This window comes from Tricharina praecox (assembly GCF_024521635.1).
Source record: "Tricharina praecox strain CBS 144465 chromosome Unknown BZA05scaffold_6, whole genome shotgun sequence".
NCBI classification, from domain to species: Eukaryota; Fungi; Ascomycota; class Pezizomycetes; order Pezizales; family Pyronemataceae; genus Tricharina; species Tricharina praecox.
In genome coordinates, this window is record NW_026250408.1 from 534,851 (window position 1) to 562,771 (window position 27,921).

Sequence of the window (27,921 nt, forward strand, 5' to 3'; positions counted from 1 at the left end):
TAACCAGCAGCACAACGACCCACCACACCAAACCGAATTCCACAACAATCACGACCCATTACCACCACCCGCGTTAATTCTTCTGACGACCTACATACCCACGCCCAACTAACGACTACACCCCGCAGTTAGTTCGTCGCCTCTTGTCGACGGCTAAGAGCACTTCCTCAAACGAAAAGGAAAAACAGTTCGACAAAAAGAAAAGCAAAATCATGGCATCGCAGCTCCCTCCAGATATCGTCGAGAGCCTGCAGCAGTTGCTACAGGGCCTCAGCTCGGCCGACAATGCCATTCGTCACCGCGCGGAGGAGTCTCTGACTAACGACTGGGTCGCTACAAAACCGGAAATGCTGCTTTCGGGCCTGGCGGAACAGGTCCTGGGGGGTGGTGACGCGAATGTGAGTTTGAAATGATCGACCCCGGGGATGTGTTTTGCTACTAGCCGCGAATCTTGCTCCGCCGAAACAAAAGGCCCGATATAGGCGGGTGTCTTGTTACGCGAGTGTGTTAAGATTTTTTGCGGCTTGGGCGGCGGAATCGTGGAAGATGACATTTTCTGACATGCGACGTTCATACGCAGGCTCGCTCGTTTTCGGCCGTTCTTTTCCGACGATTGGCGCTCAAGACTCAGACTAAGAAGGATGAGCCGCAGGAACTCTACATTGGTTGCTTGCCCGCAGTAAGGACCTACATTCGCGATATCCTCCTGCGCGGCTTCGCCTCAGAAACCGACGACCATGTACGGAAGAAGATTGGTGATTCTATTGCGGAAGTTGCCAGGCAACTTTCGGATGCTGGTCAGTTCCAACCCCCACCAACAACTTCCGACGTGTTGCTTTGCGTTGGAAAGTGGTTGGGTTCTCTCGTATGAAATGAGCGAGCTGATGGATTTTGTTCCTGTGTTTAGAAGAGCCATGGCCCGAATTGTTGCAAGCACTGTTTTCGGCAAGCAAGTCGCCACACGCGAGCTTCCGAGAGGGCGCTTTCAGGATATTTACCACCACGCCGGGTATCATCGAGAAGCAGCATGGCGATACCGTCAAAGGTGTCTTCAATGACGGCTTCGCGGATCCCGAGCAGAAGGTCCGCATTGCAGCAATGGAGGCTTTCTCGGCATTCTTCCGATCGATTAAGAAGCCTGCGCAGAAGGCATACCACGGATTGTTGCAGAATATCCTGGTGATACTGGTTCCTCTGAAGGAGCAACAAGACTCGGACTGCCTCGCCCAGGCCTTGGTAGCTTTGATGGAACTTGCAGAGGTTGCGCCTGTCATGTTCAAATCAGTCTTCAGCGAGGTCGTCAAGTTCGGCATTGCTGTCGTCCAAGACAAGGATCTCACCGACATGACGAGGCAGAACGCATTGGAGTTCCTTGCGACCTTTGCCGATACCGCACCGAATATGTGCAGGAAGGATCCTAACTATACCTCGGAAATGGTTACTCAATGTCTTAGCTTGATGACCGACATTGGAGCCGACGACGATGATGCGTCTGAATGGAATGAAACAGACGATGTGAGTCTTTCCTTCGGCTTGTCCTGCTTTCGGAGGGAAAGAATTCTGGCTAATGTATGCAATTCAGCTTGACGTTGACGAGAGCGACCTCAATCATGTTGCTGGAGAACAATGTATGGACCGTCTGGCCAATAGACTTGGTGGTTCCGCTGTTCTTGCACCGACATTCCAGTGGCTTCCTCGGATGATGACTTCCTCGGCATGGCGTGATCGACATGCGGCTTTGATGGCCATTTCTGCTATTTCAGAGGGCTGCCGTGAGATGATGGAGGGCGAGCTTGACAAAATCTTGGATCTGGTCGTTCCGGCATTGAGAGACCCTCATCCCCGAGTTCGATGGGCAGGATGCAATGCGTTGGGCCAAATGAGTACGGATTTTGCTGGAATTATGCAGGAGAAGTACCACCAGGTTGTTATGTCGAGTATTATTCCGGTGCTGGAATCCCCAGAGCCAAGGTATGTTATTCCTGATACGTTTGTGGTAAATTGCCGCAGCGGGTGTTGACAATTTCTCAGGGTACAATCGCATGCCGCCGCGGCACTGGTCAACTTTTGCGAGGAAGCCGAGAAGGAGGTTCTGGAGCCCTACTTAGACGAGCTGCTTAAGAGGCTGCTGGCTCTGTTGACGAATGATACCAAGCGATATGTCCAGGAACAAGCCTTGTCGACTATTGCTACCATTGCGGACTCGGCGGAACAGGCGTTCGGCCGCTATTATGATCATCTCATGCCACTGTTGTTTGGCGTTCTGAACCAGCCGCAGAATGCCCAAGTGAAGGAGAACCGATTGCTGTGTGCTAAGGCTATGGAGTGTGCCACTTTGATTGCTTTAGCCGTCGGCCGGGAGAGGTTAGGAGCGGATGCGGTTCAGTTGGTGCAAGTGCTCGGACGAATTCAGCAATCGGTGTCGGACCCGGATGACCCTCAAGGATCCTACCTGCTTCACTGCTGGGGTAGAATGTGCCGAGTCATGGGCAACGACTTCTTGCCATATCTGCCTGCTGTTATGCCCCCACTGCTCGAGCTCGCTAGTGCGAAGGCTGATGTGCAACTTCTTGATGGTAACTTGGACACGTTCTCCAAACATTTTAGTTTGATGCTAATTGGTAATTGCAGACGAAGAGCAACTGGCTACTATAGAACAAGAAGAAGGTTGGGAGTTGCTTCCCGTTCGAGGAAAGTACATTGGCATCAAGACTTCTGCTTTGGACGACAAGTATATGGCGATCGAGCTTCTCGTCATCTATGCCCAACAACTGGAAGCCGCCTTCGAACCTTATGTTCACACCGTTCTTAAGGAGATCGCTATTCCAGGCCTTCGCTTCTTCTTTAATGATGCAGTACGCGTTGCCTCGGCGAAGCTGGTTCCTCAACTTTTGAACAGCATGAAGAAAGCACATGGACCTCAGTCTCCACAGCTGGCCGAGATTTGGCAGCCAACAGTCGGAAAGATCCTGGAAGACCTCGCCCAAGAACCGGCAGTTGATACCCTTGCGGAGATGTACCAATGTTTCTACGAGTCCGTTGAAGTCGTTGGTCAGAACTGCTTGTCTCAGGAGACGATGGCTGCGTTCATTTCTGTGGTCGAGAGCTCGCTTCAGGAATACCAGCAGCGTCACGAGCAGCGAGTAGTGGAGCTCTTGAAGCCAGAGGAGGAGCGTGAGGACACCGACGAGATGCTTTATGCCATCGAGGATGACCAGACCCTTTTGGCGGATATGAACAAAGCCTTCCACACAATCTTCAAGAACCAGGGAACATCTTTCCTCCCTCAATGGGAGCGCTTAATTCCGTTCTACGATCGGTTTATCAACAGCTCGGATGCCACACAGCGTCAATGGGCACTCTGCATCATTGACGATGTGCTGGAGTTCTGCGGGCCGGAGGCGTGGAAATACCAGGCTCACTTTACGGGACCTCTCGTGCAAGGCCTGTCCGACAAGATTCCGGCGAACCGACAAGCGGCCGCGTATGGTGTGGGTGTTGCTGCTAAGAACGGTGGCCCCGCTTTCTCGGAGTTTGTCGCGCACACCATCCGGCAATTGTTCGAAGCCACCCAGGGGCCCAAGGCACGCCGGGATGACCACGTTTTCGCCACCGAGAACGCCTGTGCTTCGATCGCAAAGATCCTGCACTACAACAGCAGCAAGGTGCAGGACGTCCAGGCGGTTGTCAACCACTGGATCGGGACGCTGCCCGTCGTCAATGACGACGAGGCAGCCCCGTTCGCCTACGCATTCTTGGCCGAGCTCATTGAGCAGTATGTTCACATCCCATCGAGTTAACGTGCGAGACAGTAATGCTGAAAGTAATGCAGGAAAAACCCTGCTGTCCTGAACGCCGCCCCCCAGGTCTTCGACTACGTTGTGCAGGCGGTGGATGCGGAGACCATCCAGGGCAACGTTGCCGAGAGAGTGATCAACGCGACCAAAGCGTTGATCGCGATGACCGGAGCAGACGTCCGCGAGCTAGCAGCTCGCCTGCCCGCCGAGATGGTCCCCACCGTGCAGCGTCACTTCGTGTAGGTCTGGCGGCTTGTAGGGGATGGTGTTCTTTTGTTGCTTTAGGGGAGGGTGGGGGGGGGGGGGGTATTTACGAGGGAATGAAATATGTTTTATGACCATGACTTCGGGGGGGTGAGAGAGATGTGGGTGTTTGTAGCTGTAGGGCGGGGGAGAACGAGGGGGTAGAACGGTGTCTTTGTCGATTTTGTTTTGCTTCTAATTCGTATTTTTTTCTTTCTGTATTCTCCTTCCTTTTGTTATTCCCACCCAGCTTGGAGATGATGCCTCAGTCACTACTCTGAGGCAGGGCATGCGAGGGCGTATAAATGATACACTTACAGTGCTTGTAGGGGAGAATGTGAAGATGAGTGAAGAGTCATATAGAGTATAGCCGCGCGGGTGCCCCACGAAATGCGCCTGCACGTGATTAGGGTAACGATCAACTTGGCAATGACGAAGCGAGTCCAACCGGCAGACTGGGGGACTGAAGCCTGAAGCTATCAACCCACCACTTCACCTCAACTCACCCTCCTAGGAACCTCCACCTCACACGCCCGCCCATTCACCAGCATGAGCGGAATAATAGAATGGGCCTTTGGCCGCCGGCAAACTCCCGCCGAGCGTCTGCGCAAAGTATGCCCTCCCCCCCGTCAAATCCCTCTTCCCCCGGGGTCCTACTACTACAGCTAACAGCCAGCCATAGCACCAACGGTCCCTTGAGAAAGCCCAGCGCGAGCTCGACCGCGAACGCATCAAACTCGAGCAGCAGGAGAAGAAGCTCATCGCCGACATCAAGAAGTCCGCCAAGAACGGGCAGATGGGGGCGTGCAAGATCCAGGCGAAGGATCTAGTGCGGACGCGACGGTGAGTTGTCCCCTCCCCCGAGGACATGTCTTCGGCGGTGACGGGAGGGAGGGAGGGAGGGCTAACGTGGGGCGGCAAAAATAGGTACATACAGAAATTCGCGAGCATGAAGACGCAGCTGCAAGCGATCAGCCTTCGGATCCAGACGGTGCGGAGCAACGAGCAGATGATGCAGTCGATGAAGGGGGCGACGGGGCTTTTGAGCTCGATGAACCGCAGCATGAACCTGCCTGCGCTGCAGCGGATCGCGATGGAGTTCGAGCGCGAGAACGACATCATGGACCAGCGCCAGGAGATGATGGATGACGCCATCGACGATATCACCGGCCTCGACGAGGAGGAGGAGACAGACGAGATCGTCAACCAGGTGCTAGACGAGATCGGCGTCGACCTCAATATGCAGCTGGGCGAGACGCCGAATGGAATTCAGTCCGGACGGGTCGCGGAGGGGAAGGTGCCGCAGGCTGTGGGCGTGCCTGGAGGTGGCGCCGAGGATGATGATTTGCAGGCGAGGTTGGATAGTCTCAGGCGTTGAATGAAGGTTACGTACATGCATGGTGTTCTTTTGTTGGGCGTTCTTTTGCTTTGCTTTGTTTTGTTTCGTCACGCTGGCTGTTGCGCTCTTTGATGAATTCTACTGTCTGTATGTCACGTTTCTTACCATATCAATCCACCAGACCACAAAATCAACCTCGCTGTATAAAGCACGCATGAAAACACAAGTATCCAACGAGCAGTTCGCTAAATAGAGAAATTAACAGTAAGACACCCAAAAAAACACCCATGGATGCCTGAGAATCGACGAAATCACAACGCAAAACCACCAAAACGCATAGAGACATTGTCACTACCAACACAGACACTGCATACACTATCTGAAACCATCTAGACCTCATCGTCGACATAGTTTCCCCCTTCCCTTTTCAACTCCGCCGTCAAAGTCTCGAGTAAATGCCGATCCTTACTCATCCGATCCTCATCTGTGAGCACCTCTCCACCCGCACTCAACGCCGCCCGTGCAGCCTCAACGGCATGTTGCTGCTGCTGCAATCGGCTGGCATGATCTGCTGCCGCCGCCGCCGCGACGGCCATGTGGTGGGCGGCGGGATGCATGGAGGCCACCGGCGCGGTATAAACTTGCATGTGTTGAACGAACTGTGCATGTGCGGCAGCGTGCTCAACGCCTTCCATCATCTGAGGATCCACAGGAATATCCATCCCTACTAGTGCGCCGGCGCGGGTGACGTCAAGTGGCATCAGGGGCGTGGATTGTGGGACCATAGATACCGAGACGGATGTGGGTACTTGGAGCGCCATTTGTTGCGCTTGTTGTTGTTGCATTTGCAGCGCCTGTCGCTCGAGCAGGAGTTGTTGCACTTGCTGTTGTACTTGGGCTTGGACTTGTTGGTGTTGGTGTTGATGCTGATGTTGTTGATGCTGTTGCTGTTGCTGGTGATGTTGCTGTTGCTGGTGGTGCTGTTGCTGCTGCTGATGATGTTGGTGCTGTTGATGCTGCTGTTGATGCTGCTGTTGATGCTGCTGCTGCTGCTGTTGATGCTGCTGTTGATGCTGCTGTTGATGCGGTTGTTGATGTTGCTGTTGCTGCTGTTGCTGTTGCTGTTGCTGCTGCTGATGCTGCAGCTGCGGTGGCTGTTGCTGTTGCTGGACCGGAACCGGGACCTGTTTCGACGGCGAAGCACGCTTCGGCGGCGTCCGGTTCTCTGTTCTGACAACTGGTGGCTTAGGGTGCTCCTTGCATTCTGGGCAATTGCGGATGACCTGAGAAACGGTCTCCTTAATGCGGACCCAGTGATATTTCTCGGCGATATTTGCAGTAGTCTTATTGATCCCTCCGTGAGACTGTGCATGCACGTTCCTGGCAATCTCGTACTGCAGTTGACTATCCGACACGACTTCTTTATCCTTCAGCATGAGCTTTCCATCCGTGATGCGGTAATGCGTAGCAGCTGATCGGAGGCGAGATTTCTCGGATCGGTCGGCGGAAGGTGGGTATTTTCCCTTCTCAAGGTAGAAGCGGATCTTGTCGAAACGCTCCTCCGACACATAGTCGTCGTCGTCTTTCAAGTCTCGACCGTAGATGATGGCGTCAACGAGGATGAGCGGGCACGACTGGAGACGGCCAGCGCCCCGGACGACTCCAATTCTTTTGAAGCCTAGGGAGTCCCATATCTTACACGATATGGCGTTGCTTTCGTAGACGAGGTTGAAGACAGAGTATGTAAACCCCTTTTTATTGAAAAGAGAAGTCAGCACCACCGAGTTATGGACCTTGTCCTGGGGGCACAGACAAGTTTTGGAGCATACTCCAAATATGATTCTCCCAACAGCCTGCCGCATCCTTTGCCTCGGGAGGCAGCAGATGTCAGGAATCCTCCATTACAGATGTGCGAACTCCGACCTACAATCCACAGCGTTCAATTAACCTCACTTCACTACGTCAATGCCTCCCTAGCACGCGGCTGTCCGCCGTCAGTTCAATATACCGTGAACGTACCAGGGTAATTTGGTTTTATATAGAACGTTCCCAAGACGAACTGCGACCAATCCCTCTCGTCGGTCAGGTCTCCATGCTCCTCCGGTTTGCCCTGAAGCATCACCGCAGCAAACGTGCCGAACCAATAGCTTACGAACTTATCAAAGCCCATCTCCTCTTCCATGGGGTAGGTATCACCCTTTCGGATCTCGCTATTGAACTCATCCTGTAGCACTTGGAGAATTCCGGTGGCCAGCTGCGCCGCCGACGCGACGGGGTATATTGTCGCCTGCGTCACATGGTCTTTGAGGTATACGCAGCGGGGCTGCAGCGAGTGTGCGGCCGACGGGTTGGGGGCGGGAATGGGCGCCGCGTGGACGTTCTCCAGTATCGAATGTGAAGATGAAGGTGGGAACAGAACGGGTGCGGCCACGGGAGTGATCGGCGTGCTGTTGTTCTGCTGATCGTCCTTCAAGTTGTCCCCGTTTTGAGGGTGAGAGGCCATATCCCTTTTCTCTTCTCTTCCTTTCTCTCTTCTCTTTCTTCTTTAATTGATTTTTGCCGGGGAGGACAGGCGCGGGGGGGCGGGATGTAACTTTTTTTTTTGGTGGTGGTGGGCGGTGGGTTTCTCGATGATGCGCGGTGTGGGCGTAGATGAAGGAACGGAGAGGGTTGATTTGGGGGTTTGGTTTTGGGGGGGATGGGATCGGAGCTGTCGGAGGCTCGGGAGTAGGGGCAATTTTTAGAAGCGGCGATCTGTTGCAAAAGCTTAGCGGACAAAGTCTGAAGGTGCGGCTGAAAAGTGTTTTTGTTAGACAGGAAACAGGAGACAAGAGACAGGAGACAGGAGACATGAGACAGGAGACGCTCGACTACAGAGAAGTTCGAACGCCGGAGAAGAATATTTCTGGCCCCAGACATCGACAACCATCGGCGTAAGCTGTGCCAATCCGCCATGGGCTCGGACTCTCAGCTCTAGAGCACTCGTGTCGGCGACTGCGATGCCACAGTGACTAATCTGCCGGGCATGAGTTCTGTATCTTAGGCAGACTGCATTATCAGCAGCAGTCATGGTGGCACGATTCTGGTTATCCACCTTCAAACCCCGTTTTGACTCCGGTCTCGAGTATGGAGCCAATCGCGTTCGAAACTTAGCTTTCGGCGACGTAATCAGAGCACATATCTACTTCAAGGTGTCCGCGATGGTGGCCATTGTTGCACCTCAAATCACTCGTTACTTGCCGTATCGAGCAGCGAGCTTGGGGCCAACTACTCTACGGCCGACCTGTCCCAGCAAAAGACCCCTACATATGGAAAATGAGAAGCTGCTGCAAGAGCCGCACTTTAACGGTATGTACGCACGTCAATTGCACGCGTCGATAACCGGCCCGTCCGTGCTGGCGCCCTAGATAGTTGTACTCCGAGACATCAATCGCGTGTCCGGAGAATTGCTCTGGTGACAGCCGAGCTCAAGCTCGCGGAAGTCCATACACTACGGTACTTATGTAACTACCCTAAAGGTCTGAAATGGCACCCAACAGCAGAGCAGTTCCCAAACGCTGCAGTCTGCAGTCTGCAGATAGCGGGGTAAGTCCACCTGGCGAATAGGCAGACTGGGCCGAGACACGTAACCCACCCAATTGATCCCTCCGGCGACCAATCACACGTCTCCAGCCAAAGAAAGACGTCCATGAACGCGTGCAATATCGTTATCTGTAAGAGTTGTCACTCGGGGCAAATGCGGTTGCACCCGACTGGGTTAGAGGCTCACTATTCCATTTGAAGCTTAGTGCTCCCTTATTATCAAACTAAGACCCTAAAAATTTGGAGGGGCGTCGGGACGATCTGAATCTCTGGAGATTGACTTAAAGCTCTGTTTGCCGGACACCAGACACCAAACAACGGACAGTCGACCTCATCAATTCGTCTACCATGTTACGATCTTCGAAGAACATCACGGTGTGCCAATCACTCAAGAGCTTCCGAGGAGTTGCTAATAGTCGCAGAACCGGCCCTTCACCTGTGCGTTCTGCGCTATCCGTCCGTGCCCCTCCACGCTCGCTCTCTCTCAACCACAACGACACCTACACAGCTCCAACAAAGCGAACGAATACGAAGTACCGCCAGCAACGCGCAGCTCGGAACCCTCCTATAGTCCCGCAGGTTTCGACTCCGTCCGCCACAAGAAGACTGCCGAGAGCGCGGCGGCAAAGTGGGGCATTCCCGAGCCGCGCAGTAACCCCAGCAGTAACCCCAGTGCTTGGAGGCCACGGAATGGAGGCGCTACACAGAACAATGCATCGCCGGGATCGAGACTGAATATCTCTCGCGTGGGAACGCACGGGAATGGTGGTGGTGGCGGGAGCAATTGGAAGGCGCAGCCAGCATCTGCCTCGGCGGTGACGGGACCACCCGGTAGAGACCCTGTATCATTCTTGTTGAAGAATAGCAACATCAATAGGGCGGGATCGCTGCCAGGGCTGGGTAATGATTCTCAGCGATCGTCTGGCGGGATTATGTCACGGATCACTGGGGATACCGAGGGGTTTGCACCGCGGTACGCGGGGAGAAATGACCAGATGCCACGGCCACAAAGGGACAGCCGGTACGGTGGCGAGCGGACAGGCGGTGGTAACGTCACACGAAATGCCGGTGGCGACACATACGGGCAGCGATTCACGAGGGGAGACCAAACCCAGCAGTCTCCGCGTGGGAACTGGCAACAGAGAGGAGACCGTTTCGGTGGTGAGCAGGCAATCAACCGACATGGCGATGATAGACAAGGCATGGGTGCTCGTCACGGTGGGGAGCGGAACTCTAGGCCTGCATATTCCGAGGATCGCCAGCAGAGGAACGAACGGTTTGGTGGCGAGACCCGCTCTGGAAAATCGGATGGGGGAAATCTCTGGCATGAGCCTGCCGAGGAAGTGGAAGCCCCCACACCGTCACGATACACCACTGGTCAGGCCCGCGAGAAACCCCAGGATGCGTCCTACACCAAGAAGCAAGCTGCCAAGGCGAAAGACCGAGGCCGCAACCGCCGTTTCGATGACACTGAGTCTGCCATCCTCGATGAGGCCGAATTGTCAGGCAAAGAAGCGAAGAAGGCGAAGAAAGCGAAGCGGAAGGAGGCACGGAAGGAGTTAATCCCCATCTTCTTGCCGCAGTTTATTAGCATCGAGACCCTGGCGGCCATGCTCAATATCCGTGTTGAGAGGTTTACGCAGCAGCTGCAGGATATGGGGTTCACTGAGACGAGCTATGGCCACGTTTTGGGTGCCGAAGAAGCTGGATTGATCTGTGGAGAATACGGATACGATCCTGTAATTGACAGAGGCAACGATCTTGACCTCAAGCCTAGGTATGCTCTCACATGTCGGTGCCCTAATACGTACTAATATCCATAGGCCTCCGCCCGAGGACAAAACATCATTGCCTACTCGCCCGCCGGTAGTTACAATCATGGGCCACGTCGACCACGGCAAAACCACTCTCCTCGACTGGCTCCGCAAGTCCGCTATTGTGGACTCGGAGCACGGAGGAATCACGCAACACATCGGAGCCTTCTCCGTCACCATGCCTTCTGGTAAGGTTATTACATTCTTAGACACACCCGGCCACGCTGCATTCCTTTCCATGCGTGAGCGAGGTGCCAACGTCACCGATATCGTCATTCTCGTGGTGGCAGCGGACGACTCGGTAAAGCCGCAAACGATCGAGGCCATCAGACACGCCAAAGCCGCAAACGTACCCATGATCGTCGCCATAAACAAAGTCGACAAGGAAGGTTCGGATGTGGAAAGGGTCAAGCAAGATCTTGCCCGGTACGGTGTTGAGGTTGAGGACTATGGAGGCGACACACAGACCGTCTGCGTATCTGGAAAGACGGGACAGGGAATGGAGGACCTCGAGGAGGCGACTCTGCTGCTTGGTGAAATTCTGGATCACAGAGCAGAGACGGATGGGCAGACTGAGGGCTGGGTACTCGAGGCTACCACAAAGAAGAAGGGGCGTGTAGCCACTGTTCTGATCACAAGGGGATCCTTGAAGCCGGGAGATATTCTGGTGGCTGGAAAGACGTGGACCAAGGTTCGGAGCATGACCAACGAATTCGGCGATGAGGTCCTACTTGCCACGCCTGGTACGCCCGTGGAAATCGATGGTTGGCGAGACCACCCTGAGGCCGGCGAGTTGGCCCTGTCCGCCGAGACTGAGGACCGCGCGAAGCAGGCAGTTGACTACCGCATACAAAAGGCCGACCGAATCAAACAAGCCACGGACATGGAGGCGATCAACGAGTCGCGACGCCTAGCTCGCGAGAAGGAAGAAGCTGAAGAAGAGATCCGGCGAGACGCAATATCTCGGGGAGAAGACCCGGAAAAGGCTATTCTCGAAGCGGCGAAGAAGATCCGTGAAGGAGCAGTGGCGAAGACGCAGGAAATTGGGTTGATCGTCAAGGCTGATGTCGCCGGTTCCGTTGAGGCGGTGGTGGACTCAGTCTCCGCACTCGGCAACAACGAGGTTAAAACGAGAGTGATTCGATCATCATTCGGTGCCGTCAGCGAGTTCGATATCGACCATGCTGCTGCCGCTGGAGGTATACTGAACCGCCCCGCCCTTCCCCTGACACAAATTCAGCTAACATCGCCCAGCCTACGTCCTCGCCTTCAACCTTCCCGCTGACCCGCAGATCACACAATACGCGCGCGCCCGCAAAGTAACAATCATCTCTCACAACGTAATCTATCATCTAGTCGACGAAGTGCGCCACAAGCTCTCGGAGCTCCTCCCACCCAAGATCAGCACCAACGTAACCGGCGAAGCCGAGGTCGCCCAGATCTTCCAAATCAACATCAAAGGTAGTGTCTACAAACCAGTTGCCGGATGCCGAGTCAAGCTTGGAGTCGTAGCGCGAAACTCGAAGGTCCGTGTCATACGCAAGAAGGAGGTGGTGTACGATGGTACCCTCGACAGTCTGAAGAACGTCAAGAAGGATGTGCCCGAGATGCGGAAGGGAAGCGATTGTGGTCTCGGCTTTGAGGGCTGGGGTGAGTTCCAGGAGGGAGATCTGGTTCAGTGCTATGAGGTTATCGAGGAGAAGAGATATTTGTAAAACCTTCTTCTTCTCTCTCCTTGCTCGTTTCTTTTTTTGCTCCTGGTTGGGTATAAAATTACATACTATCGGCGGGGTTTTGTTTGTGTTTTGTATCAGACGGATGGATATGTAGAATTCACCTCACTTCATTCATACAATATCATTCATATATTGGAAGAAGAGATCACATGATATACCGACCGGTCCCCTGGACGAGCGGAACCCATGTTGGTTTTGGAGCGTAGTTACCTTCCGACCGAGGGCCGAGAAATCCAGTCGGCCTGCCAGTGACATGAATAAATTTGAACTTTTCTCCGCTTTGTTTCTTGCCGGCATGTGTTTTCTTTTTTCCTCTTCCACAACAAAAACAACACCTTTCACAACAGAACAGAACAGAACAGGACCGTCCTTCTTCTTCCTCCTCCCGCCTCTATAATTGTGGGTTACTCTACAAAAACACATCCCAGCACAACCGATCGATCGACCGCCAAAAATAAAGACAGAAACCAGGAACGAAAATGAAAATCACCCATGGGAAGCCCAAACAAAACAAACAAAAACACCAGTTACAGCAACAGTAGATATCCTCAACCAGATCAACACCGCACATACCACACCACACCACACCACAACCACATACTACAGGCAGAAAAGAAATCATTCGGAACAGCATAGCACTGAAAAAGACATTACGTTTTCTTTTGTGCGGAAAACCTCCTGTTCGAGAATTACATGATTTCCTTTTTTCCTACCCCACTTACAAACGGAGAAGTTGGACGATCTTCTTCTCGATTACGTGCTCGTCGGGGAATGAAAGGGCCTCAAGACCTGCGGCGTAAGGAGTAGGAACCTCGGCTCCGGTGACACGCTGGGGAATGTTAGTTGACTGAAAGAGAGACAAAGGGGGACTGAGGGTAAGAGTATACCTGAGCGGGGGCATCGAGAGTGTCGAACATGTACTCCATACTCAGAGCGAGGATCTCAGATGCAACACCGAAACTCGGGAATCCGGACTCGACAGCAACCAAGTGGTGGGTCTTCTGGACGGACTGGACGATAGCCTCAACGTCGAGAGGCTTGACGGAGCGCAGGTTGATGACCTCGCACTCGACACCGTACTTCTTCTTGAGGTTCTCGGCGGCGATGAGAGACTGTCCGACGGTGCGGGAGAGCGAGACGATGGTGACGTCCTTTCCGACACGCTCAATCTTAGCCTTTCCGATGGGCAGGACGAAGTCGCTGCTCTGGGCCTCCTCAGACATGGGGAAGACCTGTCCGTATAGCAGCTCGTTCTCGAGGACGACAACAGGGTTGGGATCGCGGATGGCAGCCTTGAGGAGTCCCTTGGCGTCTTCGGCACTCCAGGGAGAGACAACCTTCAGACCGGGAATAGAACCGTACCATGCGGAGTAATCCTGCGAGTGCTGGGCGGCGACACCGGCGGCAAAACCGTTGGGTCCACGGAAGGTGATGTTACAAGGCTGGATGCCGCCAGACATGTAGTGAGTCTTGGCTCCCGAGTTGATGATCTGGTCAATGGCTTGCATCTAATTCGGATAGTTCGATATTAGCGATGATCTCCCGATAACGCGGCTTTGCCATGTATGGAACAAACATACAGCAAAGTTCCAGGTCATGAACTCGCACACAGGATGCAAGCCAGCAAGAGCAGCTCCGACGGCCAAACCGGTGAAACCGTGCTCGGTGATGCTGCACATGCAAAGTCAGGATATGGTTCGGAGAAGCACGGCGGGGAAATATGGATGATATACGGAGTATCAATGACCCTCTTGTCACCAAATCTGTCCAGCAGGCCCTTGGTGACCTTATACGCACCGTTGTACTGAGCAACTTCCTCTCCCAAGATGAAGACCTTAGGATTTCTCTCCAGCTCCTCCGCTATCAATCACCACTACCATCAGCTTCCCCACGCTCACACTCACCATCTAAAATACAAAATCAAAATAGAGACATACCGAGAGCCTCGTTCAGAGCATCTCGCACCGTGTACTCCCTAGTACCAGAGCTAGCGTGGCGAGCCTGCAGCTGTGATGGCAACTTGAACGCTGGAACACGGACGGCGGCGGCAGCAACGGGGGTGGTCCTGATGGTACGGAGCGCGGCCCGAGAAAGAAGGGTCCTCGAGGTGTTGAAGAGCATGGTGATGACGATCTACCGAAGGATGGGTGTGAGTTTGATTGATGGAGGGTGGTCGCGGAGAAGAATGGTAGGATTGAGGGAGATCGGAGGTGAAGGTGGTGGTAGTGGTGGTTGTTGAGGTGGACCGCGAGAAATTGTTGAACGCTAGTGAAAGGCGGATCAAGCCGTTTGATTTTCCAGCTTTGCCTGAAAGCGACGCGCCACATTGATGTGGCGTCTATCATAAAGTCTCATACAGCTGGATGTGCTGATAAGATGGCCACAAGTCACAGCTTGAGGCTGTCTTGGCGGGAACTCTGTAGGGAAGCGTAGATTACCCCGCATGAAAGACCTGAGGAAACTAGGAACTGTATCTTTATTCAATCGTGACGGAAATCTAGCCTTTGTGTTTCAGCTGTTCTTCAGACGATGAATACTGTAGAATACAACGACAGACATTTTACTCTCAAATTCCTTATCCAGTGCAATCACGCGACTAGGAGTCATAGGTTGTGCCTCGTAGCCGCCAAGCAGGCACAGAAACAACACAAACCAGCAAACCCCACTAAACAGCACTGACACCCTAAAAGCCCACCCCTCCTCTTTCCCCCTCCATCTAATAACCCACCGCCAACCACACAACACCCGCCTCCCCAACTACCATCTCCGCCGCCACATAATCAACCTCCACGCGCTCTCACACCTCCCTTCCCCCGTCGAACATCACAACCTCTACTCTAACACTATCAACCATGGCCGACTCCACCGACGTAAAAGACACCCCCGAGCAGACCCAGGAGGAGAAGAAGGAGGAGGCTGGAAAGCTCCCCCAGAACAACATCTTCTCCATGTTCGGAGGAGGCGCTCCCAAGAAGAAGGACACTTCCAGGGACGATGACGAGGAGCAGCCAGAGAAGAAGGAGAAGAAGGAGGGTGAGGTATGTGTTGTCGTCCGGTTCCAATTTGATAGCGTTTGTGTGTGTACCGGATGCTGATGCTATACTAGGAGGATGAGGCGCCCGAATCCCCCGATGTCCACTTCGAGCCCCTGGTTCACCTCGAGAAGGCTGAAGTCAAGACCCACGAGGAGTCTGAGGAACAGACCTTCAAGATGTACGTTCCGTGCCCGTGCCGTGAAGAAAAAGCTGTGGATGCGATACTGACAAAGCTCTGGTCTTTCCCTCAGGCGCGCGAAGCTATTCAAGTTCGATTCCGATTCGAAGGAGTGGAAGGAGCGCGGCACCGGTGACGTCAAGCTGTTGAAGCACAAGGAGAACGGCAAGACCAGGCTGGTCATGAGACGGGACAAGACCCTCAAGGTCTGCGCGAACCACTACGGTAAGGGTTATCCGGATACGCCTACTCCCCGGATGATTGCTAATGCATGACATAGTTGTTCCCAACATGAAGCTCTCTCCCAACGTTGGCAGCGACAGGAGTTGGGTGTGGAACACCTCTGCCGACGTCAGCGAGGGTGCCCCCGAGGCGCAGACGCTAGCCATCCGATTTGCGAACGCCGAGAGTAAGGACCTGATACTTCCCGTCCAGCGGTCCAATGAACTAACAAACTACACCAGATGCCAACCTTTTCAAGGAGGCTTTCATCAAGGCTCAGCAGGAGAACGAGGAGCTCATCCACAAGTCGTAAACGCCTTTTGGTTTGGTTGTTCGGTCTCGCGCCTTCATTTGTCTCTCACAACGTTTACTTCGGTGTTTCCAGTCAAAAATAATCATGATCTGAATGAGAGCTGTATTGGAGGAGGTCCTTCGTCCGTGTTTTCAAAGGAGATTCATCATCCGTGTTGTCCCTGCCCCTTCATATTCCCCTTATCCTCTTACCCTTTCCCCCAACCTCTATCCCCATTGTGTGTTACCTGTGTGAATTGCAGGGCTATTCTTAGCTTGACGTTCTTTCAACGGAACAAGTGTGATTTGATGATGTACGCCACACCGGCTTCGAATTGTATATGTGTTATGCGTAGATAGCAATGGCACACCTGACTCGTGCCTTACGGCTCTCACGTTTTGTAACTGAGTGATAAAATTTATGTTCTGAGGGCCGAAACTAAACAATATATCGTCAAAATGGGCCATGGAATGCTCGTTTCCTCCGGCCCGCGATGTAAAGTCCGATGGCGTTGAACTTACGGAGCATGACATATCTGCCCGGGCGAGCTACAAGGATGACCCACTATCACCACTGCCGACACCGAGGCCTGAGCAACACACCCATCACTGTTGCCATCTGAATTTCACAACACACTCCAACTCAAAATGTTTACCGGAATCGTGGAAACCATCGGGAGTGCGCCTTCAATCCTATCCCCAACATCGCCACCTATTGATCTGTAATAGCTGTCTCGTCCCTCGTCCCGCTCGACGCAACCTCCACCGGCGGCGGCGGCACCTCCCTCACCATCTCCAATGCGGCCTGCATTCTCGACGACGTGCACCTAGGCGACAGCATCTCCATCAACGGCACCTGTCTCACCGTGACCGAGTTCACAGCCGACACGTTCAAGGTCGGCGTGGCGCCCGAGACCCTTCGCCGCACGAACCTGGGCGAGCTCAAGGTCGGCATGGGCGTCAACCTTGAGCGCGCCGTTGCCGGCCATGTTCGCTTCGGTGGACATTTTGTTCAGGTGCGTGGCCGGTTATGTTTTTTTTAGAGGGGGAGGGGGAGGGGGGGGAGATGGGGGCTGATCGATGGGACAACAGGGTCATGTCGACACCACCGCTGCGATCCTCTCCAAGACGCCGGACGGCAATGCGCTCACGATCCGGCTCCACCCCAAGGACCCGGCGGTGCTCACCTACATCGTTGAGAAGGGCTATATCACGCTCGACGGCGCGAGTTTGACTATCGTCGCGGTGAACGATGAGGAGCAGTGGTTTGAGATCATGCTCGTCGCGTACACGCAGGAGAAGATTGTGATTCCCGGTAAAGCGGTGGGCGAGAGTGTCAATGTCGAGGTCGATATGGCTGGGAAGTACATTGAGAAGCAGGTAAAGGCCCATCTGGAGAAGGGCCTCGGTGCGAAGGGGGGAATACTGGAGAAGATGGTACGGGAGGCTGTCGAGAAGGCGTTGGCGAAGAAGTAGGGAATGCGAAGGGATTGGAGGGAATTTTTAGAGCAGGAAGTGAAGTAAAGTAAAATGAACAAAGTGACCTCTTCGGCTCGAACAGCGTCCAGCAGAAGATGTCACGGAAGGAAAAAAAGATGTGTCGCCGGATGTTGCTCTTTGAACTCTGGAATTTGAAGATTCGAAGAGCATGAGGTATCCAACGGCCGCAAGATAGAGTGATTAGGCTCTTCCACGGCCACTTTCTCTCCCCTCCATTTTCCCCTCCGAGATTCCATTGGTCTAGAAAACAGAGTGAATATGAAGGGTTTCAGTTTAAGTTTTATGTGGAGAAAAAAAGAAGAGGAGGAAACTCGGCGAGGAAATCGTAGTTTTGTAGGCCCAGAGGCTTGGCGGACGGCTAAAATTTCACAGATTATCAGTCTAAGATAGGGCTCAACAACCGACCATACCTGGAATTCACTAGTGGAATATGATGTCGACTGGTGCTTCCATGGAGCCTTCGACCCCGCGCTAAACTTAACTGCCTTGTCTCTTTGCCTCCATCCCCTCCCACCGCGACCAAGAGCACTTCCTTAGACACCAGTCTACTCACAACGAACTACGACACTCAAACAAGCAATTACTACTCTTACCAAATCACAAAAATGGCTCCCGGTGCCCCCCGTGCAAAGCGCAAGGTCGCCCGTGGTGGAGGAAAGCACTTTTCGCGTGACCTCCGACCCCTCGATGTATGACGCACCGCACGTTTCCCCAGTCCGCATTCCGCTGACAACCTTAGGAACCCATTGAGAAACCCGAGTCGGAAGAAGAGGAGTCTGAATCGGACGAGGAGGAGTCAGAGGATGAGTCCCGTCCCGCCGCAGGAGGAGGAGGAGAAGCCATGACCCGCGACGAACGTAAAGCCGCTGCAAAGGCTCGCAAGGAAGCTGCCAAGGCGCGTCTCGCTGGCCCCGCCGCTTCCGACGACGATGACGAGGAAGAGGAGGAGGAGGAGCGGAAACCTGCCAAGGCTGCGCCCAAGAAGACCATCGCCGTGTCGAATCCCAATGACCCAGCCAACGCGGCGGCTGGTGGACTGAGCAGGCGTGAGCGTGAGGCGCTGGAGGCGGCTGCTGCCAAGGAGAGGTACTGGAAGCTTCAGGAGGCTGGAAAGACCGATCAGGCGAAGGCGGACATGGCTCGTCTGGCGAAGATCAGGGAGGACAGAGAGGAGAAGGCCAAGCAGAGGAAGGCGGGTATGTTACCATGCTTCCTGTGCGGCGAGGATCACTTGCTGACGGATTCACAGAACAAGAGGAGAAGAAGAAGGAAGCCGAGGCCAAGGCGGACGCCAAGGGCGGCAGGAGAAGATAAAGGCTTTCTTTCTTTCTACAAGATTGCCGAATGTGTACGGCTCAGGTTGTCTATGGGACCATACATGTGTTACGAATTGCGATGTACGAGAACGTTGCTTAACATGGTGATCTTGCTGATGGTCGGAACCTGTCGATGTTTGTAGCACGCCTGCGTGCTCGGTGACATCCTGTGTTGTGCACTTGTTGGCTGGTATAAAGCTTGACTGACGACTTGTCGTCAATCCGTACCCTTACTTTTGGCCGTGGAGAGTGGGGGTATGTATGCTTTACGGTGGTTTCACACCCACCCGGGGAAGTTGATTGAATTTCAACATCTTGATATTGTGGAACATTCATGGTGTGCACTGAAGTAAATCTAGCCGAGTGATAAGTTGTATGGATAAGTATACATCCGTCTTTCGGCTGTAAGCTATATAGATCACATCATGTAACCAGTGATAACATCAAGACTTAGTTACCTAAACCTCCATCGCTTGTTCGCGGTCAAGACCTCTAGACACTACTTGCCATTCAAGAACTCTAGATGTGCGATTATTCTTCCGGCTTCTTGTCCTCAACCTCCTTAGTCTTGGGCTCAACCTCTTCGTTCTTGGGCTCAACCTCCTCAACAGTAGGCACCACCTTCTTACTCTCACCCTCCCTCTTCTCATCCTCACCACCGCCACTACTAGCATCAATTTGTAGCTGCCCAAAGTTGAATCGCTTCAGCTTCTCGAAATCAGTGACAACACTCATTCCGCAAACATTCTTGTAGAGCTCCACGAGGATGAGAAGATCTGGATTTTTGAGGTCGACCGTATGCGATGGTCCTACACACGACGCAATCGTGCGGATTATTTCGTCGCGCTTGAGGATACTGTGGTTTCTGGTTGTTGGACGGATGGCGAACTAATCAAACGTGTCAGCAATTGAACGGGCGAACATGCCAGACAGACCAACTTTAATCCCTTCCTGTCCACTGTGAAAATGCGGCTTCAACACCTCCGCAGCAACCTCCCTCAGCCCCTCGAGCGTAGCCTTCCCCGTCCGCGTTACGGGCGTAAGGCGGTGCACGAACTTGCTGCGAATCGAGCCGCCGACGGGGTTACTCGCAGACTCGCAGAGTGCGCGGACCATGCCGGTCGCCTCAAGTGGGGGTTTCAGGCGAAAGAATGTCACTACACCCGGTCAGTGTTTTGGGGAGGTGGGAAGGCAAGGAGAGGTGCGCACGCACCACACATGGTGTCAATCTTCACAGAGGCAATTGACCGCGTGTCTTTCTTCTTCTTGTCTTTGTTGTCCGCCAATTCCTTCTTGATCGCTGACTCTATGTCTTCCTCCTCATCGTCCGAGTCCGCTGCGCCTTCGCCGTCTTTCTTCATGTCGGGGTAGAGTTTTGAAGCGCACTGCCAAATCAGTCCCAGGTCCACGGCATAGCATAGAGAGAGCATGCGCGTACCTCCTCGAGTATAGAGTACATCTCCGCCACAGCCCTACTCTCTCGTCCTTTATCACACGTCGCAAAGATCCCCTGCCATCCCAGCTCGATTCCCGTCAACGTTTGGAAATTGTTCTTCTTCCACTGGTGATTTGTCTACCGCCAGCCTCAAAGTCAGAGTCGCGCAGAGTGTCTTTTGGAGTGTTGTGCGCGCCTTGTTCTTTTTGCCGGAATTGTCATCGCGCGAGTCGTGCTGACGCTTTTTGCTGCTTGAGTCGGCCATGGCGCGTATGTGGTGGTGGTGGAGGCGGTGGTGGTGGTGGTGGGGTGTTCGTTTCGTTTTGTAGCGCGCTGCAGTTAGTGACGAGGCGAGACACCCGTGGTGGGAAGGGCTGTGGGAAGGGCCGTGTGTAACTTGAACCGCATCTCACCTCCTACGCGGTTGTCAGCTCCGCAGCACCCTCGAAGCTCTCTTCATACGGCAGACCCGCGACAAAACGAGCCCGTCTACATATACCACTTGCATCGGCGATAGTTGATCTCCAGAGCATCTAATACTCATTACCACACAAGCGGACACCCACGATTGGCTACACGAGCTCGCCTGCACCTCCGAAAGACCTACCATGGACGAGACCGAAGCCATCACCGTGCGGCTATCCGAGCTGTTACGGCACCCGGAGGTATTCGAGTCACTACCTCTCAGCTCGTGCCTCAGCAGCTGACATAACCCCAGGACCTCGACAAGATAGCTGCGCTTCGCTCAGATTTCAGTCGCAAGAAGGCACATGTGGATACGCAGTTAAAGTCGGGATTGAAAAGCCAGCTCGAGGTTACAGAGGTACCTACTGCTAGCTGGAGAGGGAGACGTAAGATGTTTTGTCTGACGAGGGAGAGGTAGGCGGGTATCAATGCCATCAGTAATGGCCAGAAGACGCTTAATGGCATCAAAGAGGAGATGATCCGGGTACTACAAGCTTTCTCAGGATTTCACTGAGGCTGATGCTAATAGAACGTAGATAGACAAGCTCTGTGCGGAGGCAGAGAATATGATCTCGGAGTTCCCCCTGATCAATAAGGTACTAGGGCGAGCATAGTGGTCCGACCTAGGAGGAGTAGGCTGATGGGAGAAGATATCGAAAATCCATCGGAACTTTCTAGCAGTCGAAGATATCAAGTCGAATCTTGCCAGTCTGCACGATCAGCTGAGCAATGTGGATCGTATGCTCGAACAGGACGATGGCGATGGTACCAAATGCTTATTCACCCTTACGTCTTCCTGCTAACTAACCGCGGCTTCCTACAGAGCTGACGAACCCGATGCCGAATCTCCTTCCCATCCACTTCGCATTGACCCAGCTGCAAGATTTTCGGGACGATGTAATGGAACAGAGTGACAAGGTCGGCGACAACGACGTACGGAAAACATTGGAGAGCTACTTCGCGCCGTTGGATAATACCATCGAACTTTTTAACGAACGGATCGGTCTCATCGCGATGAGCATGGTAGACCTGGTCCGGGCCGAAAACCAGGGCTTGGTAGTGCGCCTGGCGAAGATCATAGAGGCGGAGGAGCGAGCAGACGAGAAAGTGCTGGCGCTGAAGGAGGCGCAAGAATCGCACCAGCATCTGACACAGAAGTTCAAGTCGATAGCACGAGTGCCAAAGACTGCGCGAGGATACAAGCAGAAGTTCCTGGACTGCATCAGGGCCTCGGCCGAAGCGAAGTTCGAAAATGCGAGAAACAATTTCGAGGACGATCCAGATATGCTCGGGCAGTGGATGGAGTGGTACTTTGATGACCTGTCACTGGTCAAGCATGACTTTCCGAAGCTATTCCCGCCGAAATGGAGGATCTTCCACACCATACTGGACACCTACCATAACCTAATGCACGACTTCCTGAAGGATCATATCGACCGGCCCGATCTGGACGGTCAGAGTTTACTCAGCATTATCCTTTGGAACGGCGAGTACTCTCAGGGCATGAAGAAGCTTGGTATCAAGGCGGCGGAAATGGTGCCTCACGTGATAGACAACAAGGAGGCAGATCTGCTCCGGGAGTACTCGCAGCTCATCGCCAGCAAGATGGAGGAATGGATGAACAACATCATGGATGACGACACACGGGAATTCGTGCAGCGGGAGAATCAACCGACCGAACAGGACGGAAAGTGGCACATGCCTAGTGTACCAACCATGTTCACCATGATCAACCAGCAGCTCAACGTAGCTCTCGACAGTAACAAGGGCAACGTCGTGTCGAGCGTCATCGACGAGTGCGTACGGCTCCTCAAGAACCGCCAATCAAAGTGGGAGCAGGTCATCAAGGACGAGATCAGCAAGCACATGCGTGCTGTTACCAAGGAGGAGCTGGAGGACCTCCCAGATGGTATCCTGGAGTACATGATCGCAGTAGCCAACGATCAGCTCCGCTGCGCCGCCTACACGCAAGAAATATCGGACAGCAAAGCGCCCCTCCTCTCCAAGAAATACGAAGACCGCGTGCGCGCCTCCCTCGACGATGCAACCAACGGATTCGTCGACTTAGCCACCTTCTGCATGGGCCAACTAATCGAAATCATCTTCAACGACCTCAAACCAATCCGGAACACTCTCTTCACAGCCTCCTGGTACAGCGGTAACGAAATGGAAACAATGATCACGACCATCCGCAGCTACGTCGCCGACATCGAAGGCGGCTTGGACGAAGATCTCTTTGCCGCGTTCATGCACCAGCTCTCGGAGCAGACCTGTATCACCTACCTCTCCGGCGTGTACAACAAAGGCGCCAAATTCCGGATCGGCGAGGCGGTCTCTCAGATCCGTGCCGACGTGGCGCTAGCCTACCGTTTCTTTACGGAGTTCATCGATTCGGGCGAGGTCCGCAGCGTGTGGACGGTGCTGGAACAGTTCCTGGCAATGATCTCGACGGAAAAGGACGCGCTCCCGGAGCGGTACGAGGACTTTAAGACTGCGTACTGGGACCTCCCGCTGAGCTGGGTCGAGGCGGTCGTCAAGTGCCGCGAGGACAAGACTAGGGACATGCTCGAGGGCGTCAAGTCTAGGAATGTCTACACCCCTAGAGGACAGGAGCCCACTATCATGTCGAGGTATGCTAGGTTGCTCACTGCTTCCTGAGTGGGCTGTGGTCACTGACGAGTTGCGTGTGCGTGTGTGTATGTGTGTGTGTATGTGTGTGCAACACACACTCAATTGATCGTGTGTTCGTGTGTTCGTGTGTTCGTGTGTTCGTGTGTTCGTGTGTTCGTGTGTTCGTGTGTTCGTGTGTTCGTGTGTTCGTGTGTTCGTGTGTTCGTGTGTTCGTGTGTTCGTGTGTTCGTGTGTTCGTGTGTTCGTGTGTTCGTGTGTTCGTGTGTTCGTGTGTTCGTGTGTTCGTGTGTTCGTGTGTTCGTGTGTTCGTGTGTTCGTGTGTTCGTGTGTGGTTGTTTGGCTGGCGATGAATAGTGGTTGTGCGAGATGTAGCGATGTAGCGATGTTATCTATACAGCGATGCTTATCTTTGGTTTTTATTTCTAGCGTTTGCCCGTCCGTCCGTTATAGTCTGGATCTGGAGGGGGAGCAATACCTACCGTACGTACTACAGCGCTGTTTTACGGGTGTGAACAGCCAGACAGGTGGTGAAGAATTACGAGTGGAATTATGCATACTGGTACGGGGAGCACTAGCATAATCACCATCCATCACAGGACGAAACGTAAAGATTTGTCTAGAGAAGTTCCTCCTATCATAAAATATAAAACAAGCAGGTACTCGGTAGAAGAAAAGGTCAAGTCAAGTCACGCAAGCAGAAAGAAAAGAAAAAAAGATGATGTAACTCAGAACACCGACCCATTGACGAAAACGCAAAGCAAATCCAGCAAAAAAAGAAACCCCTCAACCGCGGGAAGAAAGAAAAAAGAAGAAAAAAAGTAAACTCTATATCCTTTAAAAGTTGAATTCGAACCCGCCACCACCACGACCAAAGGGACTTCCGCCACCTCCATGCTGCTGTCTAAACATGAACTGCTGCTGACCGCCGAATCCACCTCCGAACGGGCTGCCACCCTGCGCGAACGGGTTATGTCCCTCCTGGCTATTAGGATCATCGCCATTATCGAAGCGGGCGCGGAGCTCAGGGTTATTGAGGACCTCGTGGGCCTCGTTGATGGCGCTCATCTTCGTCTGGATCTCTTCGGGCGTCATGGTGCCGCGGTACTTGTCCGGGTGGTATTGCTTGGTGAGCTTGCGGTACGCCTTCTTGATCTCGCGCTCGGAGGCGTCGCGTGATACGCCCAGGACTTTGTAGTAGTCCTTGGTCTTGGACCGCCGCAGGAGGGTGTGTGCGTCTTGTAGCTTCTTCTGGATCCGACGGTCGTTGCTAGCTCCCTCTATCTCTTCTTTCGCTTTCTCGAGAAGTCGGATTGCCTCGTCAAACTTGTCTTCCTTTATTAACCGTGTAGCTTTGGACACCGTTGCTACGATGGATTGCGGGTTAATTCGAAGAGTTTCTTCGCAGTATGGCTGCGCCTTTTCGGGTTTACCCATCTACAGTTTGGTCAGTACTAGTAGGCAAAAAAAAACGAAGCCAGCAAGACAACAACATACCTCAGTGAAGTCTTCGCAAACCATCTCCTGGAGATCTCCGAGCAATGTCTGAGGGCATTTTTCGTTGATGATGCCTTCCTTCTTGAGATCTGCAACGTCTTCCTTGATATCGTCTATGACTCCGGTTTCATCGGCCACACCCAGCAAGACCTTGTTGGCAGTATTCCACTGCCGCTTCTCCCGTACGTCCTTTGCCATGTTCACCGCCTTTCCATGGTTCTTTATCCGGCGCAGCAGCTTGCTGCACGGCTTCGAGTCGGGATCGGAGTGTAAACATTTGCGGAGCTGGGCAGTCGACCGGTCAAAGTCGTGCATGGTGAAATACAGCAGGTTTGCGATCTGCAAATGGGGTGAGATATCAGACGGACTGAGCTGCGCGAAGTGTCTACACCACCACCACCGTCAGCACCCGCATCCTACCGGCAACAAGGGTAGAGGTCAACCCACGTTAGATCTCCCACAGCTTCCAACACATCCCCCTTGTGCATCCGACACCTGGCGCGCAAGCTCCTGAGGCCTGGCGTAGCCTGCGCGATCATGATAGCGGTACCGGCCTTCTCCACACAAGTATCCCAGTCCTTCTTCCCCTCCGCTGCGTACGCTTCCGCAGCCGCCGTCTTCGCCTCCTCGATCTCCAGGATCTCAGTAGCATACTTAGCCGTGCCGGCCTTCTGATAATCCTCCGCGGCAGCCGTCCAATCGCCGGCCTTCGACTTCAGCCTCGCGCGCTGGAGGAGCGCGGCCTCAAAGTCCGGCTTGATCTCCAGCACGGCATCGAAGTCTGCGGACGCGGCGGTGGAGCGGCCGAGCGAGAGGTACGTCGCGCCACGCTTGAACAGCGTCAGGTAGTTGGTGGGGTCCTTCTTGATCGCGGCGGCGAAGTGGTCCAGCGCGCTCTGCTTGTCGCCCGATTGCAGCAGTGCGTCCGCGCTGGCGATCAAAGAGCTCACCGGAAGGTCGTAGTCGGGCTCGCCACCCAAGACGGGGGATAGCACGCTGCAGAGAAGACCCGCCGAGAGAACGAACTTCGCGCTGAGGAGGATCATGCTGAAGCGAGTGGTGGTGGGGGAAGGCGTAAGATGGCGGGGTGCGTAGCCTGCGTCAAGCCAATCGTATGAGGTGGCGAGGTATGCGCAGAGTGGATATCTGTCGAGAAGGTTGAATGCTAGAGTAGATAGAGCAGGAAGTTTATTTCCACGCCGTCCGTTTCCTTGTGCGGGGTATATGGAAGGAGAAGTTTGTTTGGAAAAAAGAGTGACTTGTCAGAGTGAAGGGAATGAGAGTGACCGTTCGCGCTGAGCCGACACGGGGGAGTGTAATTGTTTTATGGCTGAGTTCTCGAGATGGACCAGAGTGGCCTTTCCATACAGCTCCAACAGACTATTCCCCTTACGGACGACACCGTCTATCGGGCTGATGTTAGCGTGGCGTGGCACGTTGCAAGGCGCGCCGATACTATTATATGTGGCGCTGTGGCGGGGGCGGTTAGCGGGCCGTACATAGAGTGCACCTTCCACGGCTAAAGCCCGGGACCCGGATAGCTAGACGACAAGGTTCGTTCGTGATCACGTTTCCCCCACACACACACTGAGCTTCATCCGCAACCTTAATCCTCGACGAGCACACCTTCGCACGCACGATGACAGACTTCGACTCGATCTGGTCGCCCGCGAAAGTCTTCTCCCCCACGGTCGCCAAGCAAGCCAGCCTGCTCCTCAAAGACTGGGCGTACGTGGACCAATTCCTGACGACGCGTTTCGCGCCCGCCGCGGTGCCCAAATTCGAGCGCAACCCGGACACGCTGAAAGCTCTGCTCGCGCTCGCCGCGGCCAACGAGTCCGCCGACGAGGAGAAAACCCTCGAGCGCAGGGTGAAGGAGAAGGCGCTCGCCGAGCTGAAGAAGCGCGATGCGGCTGTGGAAGCGGCGGGATTGGGGAAGGGCGAGCACATACTCGTGGGCGTCGAGGAGCACCTCACGCCGGAGGGGCGACGGTGTCTAAACTCCGTAGCGCTGCTGAGCGTTGCGCTCGCGGGCAACAGCACCGACCCGAAGAAGTAGCCTTCCCCCTCCCCCTCCCCCTCCGCCCGAGCTTCAACGCACCCCATGTTTACCGCGCCACTAACCTCCCCCCAGGCTATCCTCCCACCTCCTCACGCTCTCCACGCAGGAATTCTCCGTGACCACGCAAACCGCGCGCATTGACGCACTACACTCGCGACTACAAGCGGACCTGCAGACTCTCCGGGAGACGCTGCGGCACCTCGAGACAGGCGACGAATACAGACTCCCATCGGACCTCAGCACGCGAGTGACGGAGTGGACACGCACTGCACGACACCTGCGGAATAAGACGGAGGACTACAGGATCCGGCTGGAGGAGGAGGCGGCGGAGGCGCCGAGGGAGGAGCTGTTGGTCCCTGTGCTGGTCGAGCAGGAGCAGGAGGTGCTCGCGCTCAAGGAACATGTGCTTAATCTCGAGGCCCAGGCCAAGGGATTCCAGGGATTGCCGCCGGAGAAGGATCTAGCTAGGCTCGAGGTCGAGAGAGTACAGGCTGAGTTGGAGGAGCTGGAGGCGAGGAGGGAGAGGATGTATGATGGTATGATAGGGAGCTCGAGGTAAGGTGGTATACCACGAGTGCGGTTGCTTGTATTTTACACTATACCCGAGTGCGGGATGATGAGGAGCACATTAAGCTCTTCGCACGTTTCATCCCGCTCACTCGTGAAAACAGTCTATGGACAACGGGGTATGAAATTGCTACTAGGTATAGTATATCCAGGTATATGAGCAAGCAAGCAGGCAAAAAATAGAGTAAAGAAAGCACAAAAGGAATCTCAACAA

At 54.0% G+C, this 27,921-nt stretch overlaps 13 protein-coding genes across 13 annotated transcripts; 8 read left to right on the plus strand and 5 right to left on the minus strand.

Moving 5' to 3' along the window:
• Positions 1-212: 212 nt before the first annotated feature.
• BZA05DRAFT_334217 (armadillo-type protein) lies at positions 213-4,040 on the plus strand (the record flags this gene model as incomplete). The annotated part of the gene is made up of 7 exons (XM_051480719.1): positions 213-398; positions 581-797; positions 908-1,515; positions 1,583-1,971; positions 2,032-2,576; positions 2,632-3,775; positions 3,833-4,040. The coding sequence occupies 7 exons, from the start codon at positions 213-215 to the stop codon at positions 4,038-4,040; spliced, it is 3,297 nt and encodes a 1,098-aa protein (XP_051341561.1).
• A 383-nt stretch (positions 4,041-4,423) lies between these two features.
• On the plus strand, positions 4,424-5,604 carry BZA05DRAFT_391044 (Snf7-domain-containing protein). Its single transcript, XM_051482935.1, has 3 exons — positions 4,424-4,652; positions 4,723-4,883; positions 4,968-5,604. Exons 1-3 carry the CDS (start codon positions 4,590-4,592, stop codon positions 5,416-5,418), a joined length of 675 nt encoding a protein of 224 aa, XP_051341562.1. The 5' UTR covers positions 4,424-4,589; the 3' UTR covers positions 5,419-5,604.
• On the minus strand, positions 5,605-8,162 carry BZA05DRAFT_391046 (uncharacterized protein). Its single transcript, XM_051482936.1, has 4 exons — positions 7,399-8,162; positions 7,193-7,302; positions 6,537-7,130; positions 5,605-6,515 (listed from the first exon to the last, which is right to left on the minus strand). Exons 1-4 carry the CDS (start codon positions 7,880-7,882, stop codon positions 5,769-5,771), a joined length of 1,935 nt encoding a protein of 644 aa, XP_051341563.1. The 5' UTR covers positions 7,883-8,162; the 3' UTR covers positions 5,605-5,768.
• Positions 8,163-10,163: 2,001 nt separating this feature from the next.
• Positions 10,164-12,490, plus strand: BZA05DRAFT_334290 (uncharacterized protein; the record flags this gene model as incomplete). The annotated part of the gene is made up of 3 exons (XM_051480723.1): positions 10,164-10,738; positions 10,785-11,974; positions 12,030-12,490. 3 exons carry the CDS (start codon positions 10,164-10,166, stop codon positions 12,488-12,490), a joined length of 2,226 nt encoding a protein of 741 aa, XP_051341564.1.
• Positions 12,491-12,694: 204 nt separating this feature from the next.
• Positions 12,695-13,479, minus strand: BZA05DRAFT_391048 (uncharacterized protein). Its single transcript, XM_051482937.1, has 2 exons — positions 13,458-13,479; positions 12,695-13,386 (listed from the first exon to the last, which is right to left on the minus strand). Exon 2 carries the CDS (start codon positions 13,143-13,145, stop codon positions 12,921-12,923), a length of 225 nt encoding a protein of 74 aa, XP_051341565.1. The 5' UTR covers positions 13,146-13,386; positions 13,458-13,479; the 3' UTR covers positions 12,695-12,920.
• BZA05DRAFT_235406 (thiamine diphosphate-binding protein) lies at positions 13,082-14,711 on the minus strand. The gene is made up of 5 exons (XM_051479850.1): positions 14,449-14,711; positions 14,245-14,371; positions 14,092-14,182; positions 13,399-14,019; positions 13,082-13,340 (listed from the first exon to the last, which is right to left on the minus strand). Exons 1-5 carry the CDS (start codon positions 14,630-14,632, stop codon positions 13,230-13,232), a joined length of 1,134 nt encoding a protein of 377 aa, XP_051341566.1. The 5' UTR covers positions 14,633-14,711; the 3' UTR covers positions 13,082-13,229.
• A 634-nt stretch (positions 14,712-15,345) lies between these two features.
• On the plus strand, positions 15,346-16,259 carry BZA05DRAFT_334004 (RanBP1 domain-containing protein; the record flags this gene model as incomplete). The annotated part of the gene is made up of 5 exons (XM_051480712.1): positions 15,346-15,549; positions 15,618-15,724; positions 15,798-15,949; positions 16,005-16,133; positions 16,189-16,259. Coding segments are annotated over 5 exons (663 nt in total), but the record flags the coding sequence as incomplete, so codon positions are not given.
• A 626-nt stretch (positions 16,260-16,885) lies between these two features.
• BZA05DRAFT_416855 (riboflavin synthase alpha chain) lies at positions 16,886-17,713 on the plus strand (the record flags this gene model as incomplete). The annotated part of the gene is made up of 3 exons (XM_051485433.1): positions 16,886-16,916; positions 16,967-17,253; positions 17,330-17,713. The coding sequence occupies 3 exons, from the start codon at positions 16,886-16,888 to the stop codon at positions 17,711-17,713; spliced, it is 702 nt and encodes a 233-aa protein (XP_051341568.1).
• Positions 17,714-18,155: 442 nt separating this feature from the next.
• BZA05DRAFT_391056 (casein kinase substrate phosphoprotein PP28-domain-containing protein) lies at positions 18,156-19,417 on the plus strand. The gene is made up of 3 exons (XM_051482938.1): positions 18,156-18,426; positions 18,477-18,933; positions 18,987-19,417. Exons 1-3 carry the CDS (start codon positions 18,343-18,345, stop codon positions 19,049-19,051), a joined length of 606 nt encoding a protein of 201 aa, XP_051341569.1. The 5' UTR covers positions 18,156-18,342; the 3' UTR covers positions 19,052-19,417.
• Positions 19,410-20,841, minus strand: BZA05DRAFT_391059 (uncharacterized protein). The gene is made up of 5 exons (XM_051482939.1): positions 20,685-20,841; positions 20,492-20,626; positions 20,267-20,438; positions 19,993-20,210; positions 19,410-19,941 (listed from the first exon to the last, which is right to left on the minus strand). The coding sequence occupies exons 1-5, from the start codon at positions 20,751-20,753 to the stop codon at positions 19,585-19,587; spliced, it is 951 nt and encodes a 316-aa protein (XP_051341570.1). The 5' UTR covers positions 20,754-20,841; the 3' UTR covers positions 19,410-19,584.
• BZA05DRAFT_434609 (exocyst complex component Sec6-domain-containing protein) lies at positions 20,768-23,753 on the plus strand. Its single transcript, XM_051486332.1, has 6 exons — positions 20,768-21,153; positions 21,207-21,311; positions 21,372-21,437; positions 21,490-21,549; positions 21,604-21,718; positions 21,777-23,753. The coding sequence occupies exons 1-6, from the start codon at positions 21,097-21,099 to the stop codon at positions 23,609-23,611; spliced, it is 2,238 nt and encodes a 745-aa protein (XP_051341571.1). The 5' UTR covers positions 20,768-21,096; the 3' UTR covers positions 23,612-23,753.
• Positions 23,754-24,412: 659 nt separating this feature from the next.
• Positions 24,413-26,239, minus strand: BZA05DRAFT_235532 (uncharacterized protein). The gene is made up of 3 exons (XM_051479851.1): positions 25,526-26,239; positions 25,079-25,463; positions 24,413-25,018 (listed from the first exon to the last, which is right to left on the minus strand). The coding sequence occupies exons 1-3, from the start codon at positions 26,122-26,124 to the stop codon at positions 24,419-24,421; spliced, it is 1,584 nt and encodes a 527-aa protein (XP_051341572.1). The 5' UTR covers positions 26,125-26,239; the 3' UTR covers positions 24,413-24,418.
• A 396-nt stretch (positions 26,240-26,635) lies between these two features.
• On the plus strand, positions 26,636-27,910 carry BZA05DRAFT_429166 (uncharacterized protein). The gene is made up of 2 exons (XM_051486121.1): positions 26,636-27,133; positions 27,213-27,910. The coding sequence occupies exons 1-2, from the start codon at positions 26,718-26,720 to the stop codon at positions 27,697-27,699; spliced, it is 903 nt and encodes a 300-aa protein (XP_051341573.1). The 5' UTR covers positions 26,636-26,717; the 3' UTR covers positions 27,700-27,910.
• Positions 27,911-27,921: the final 11 nt, after the last annotated feature.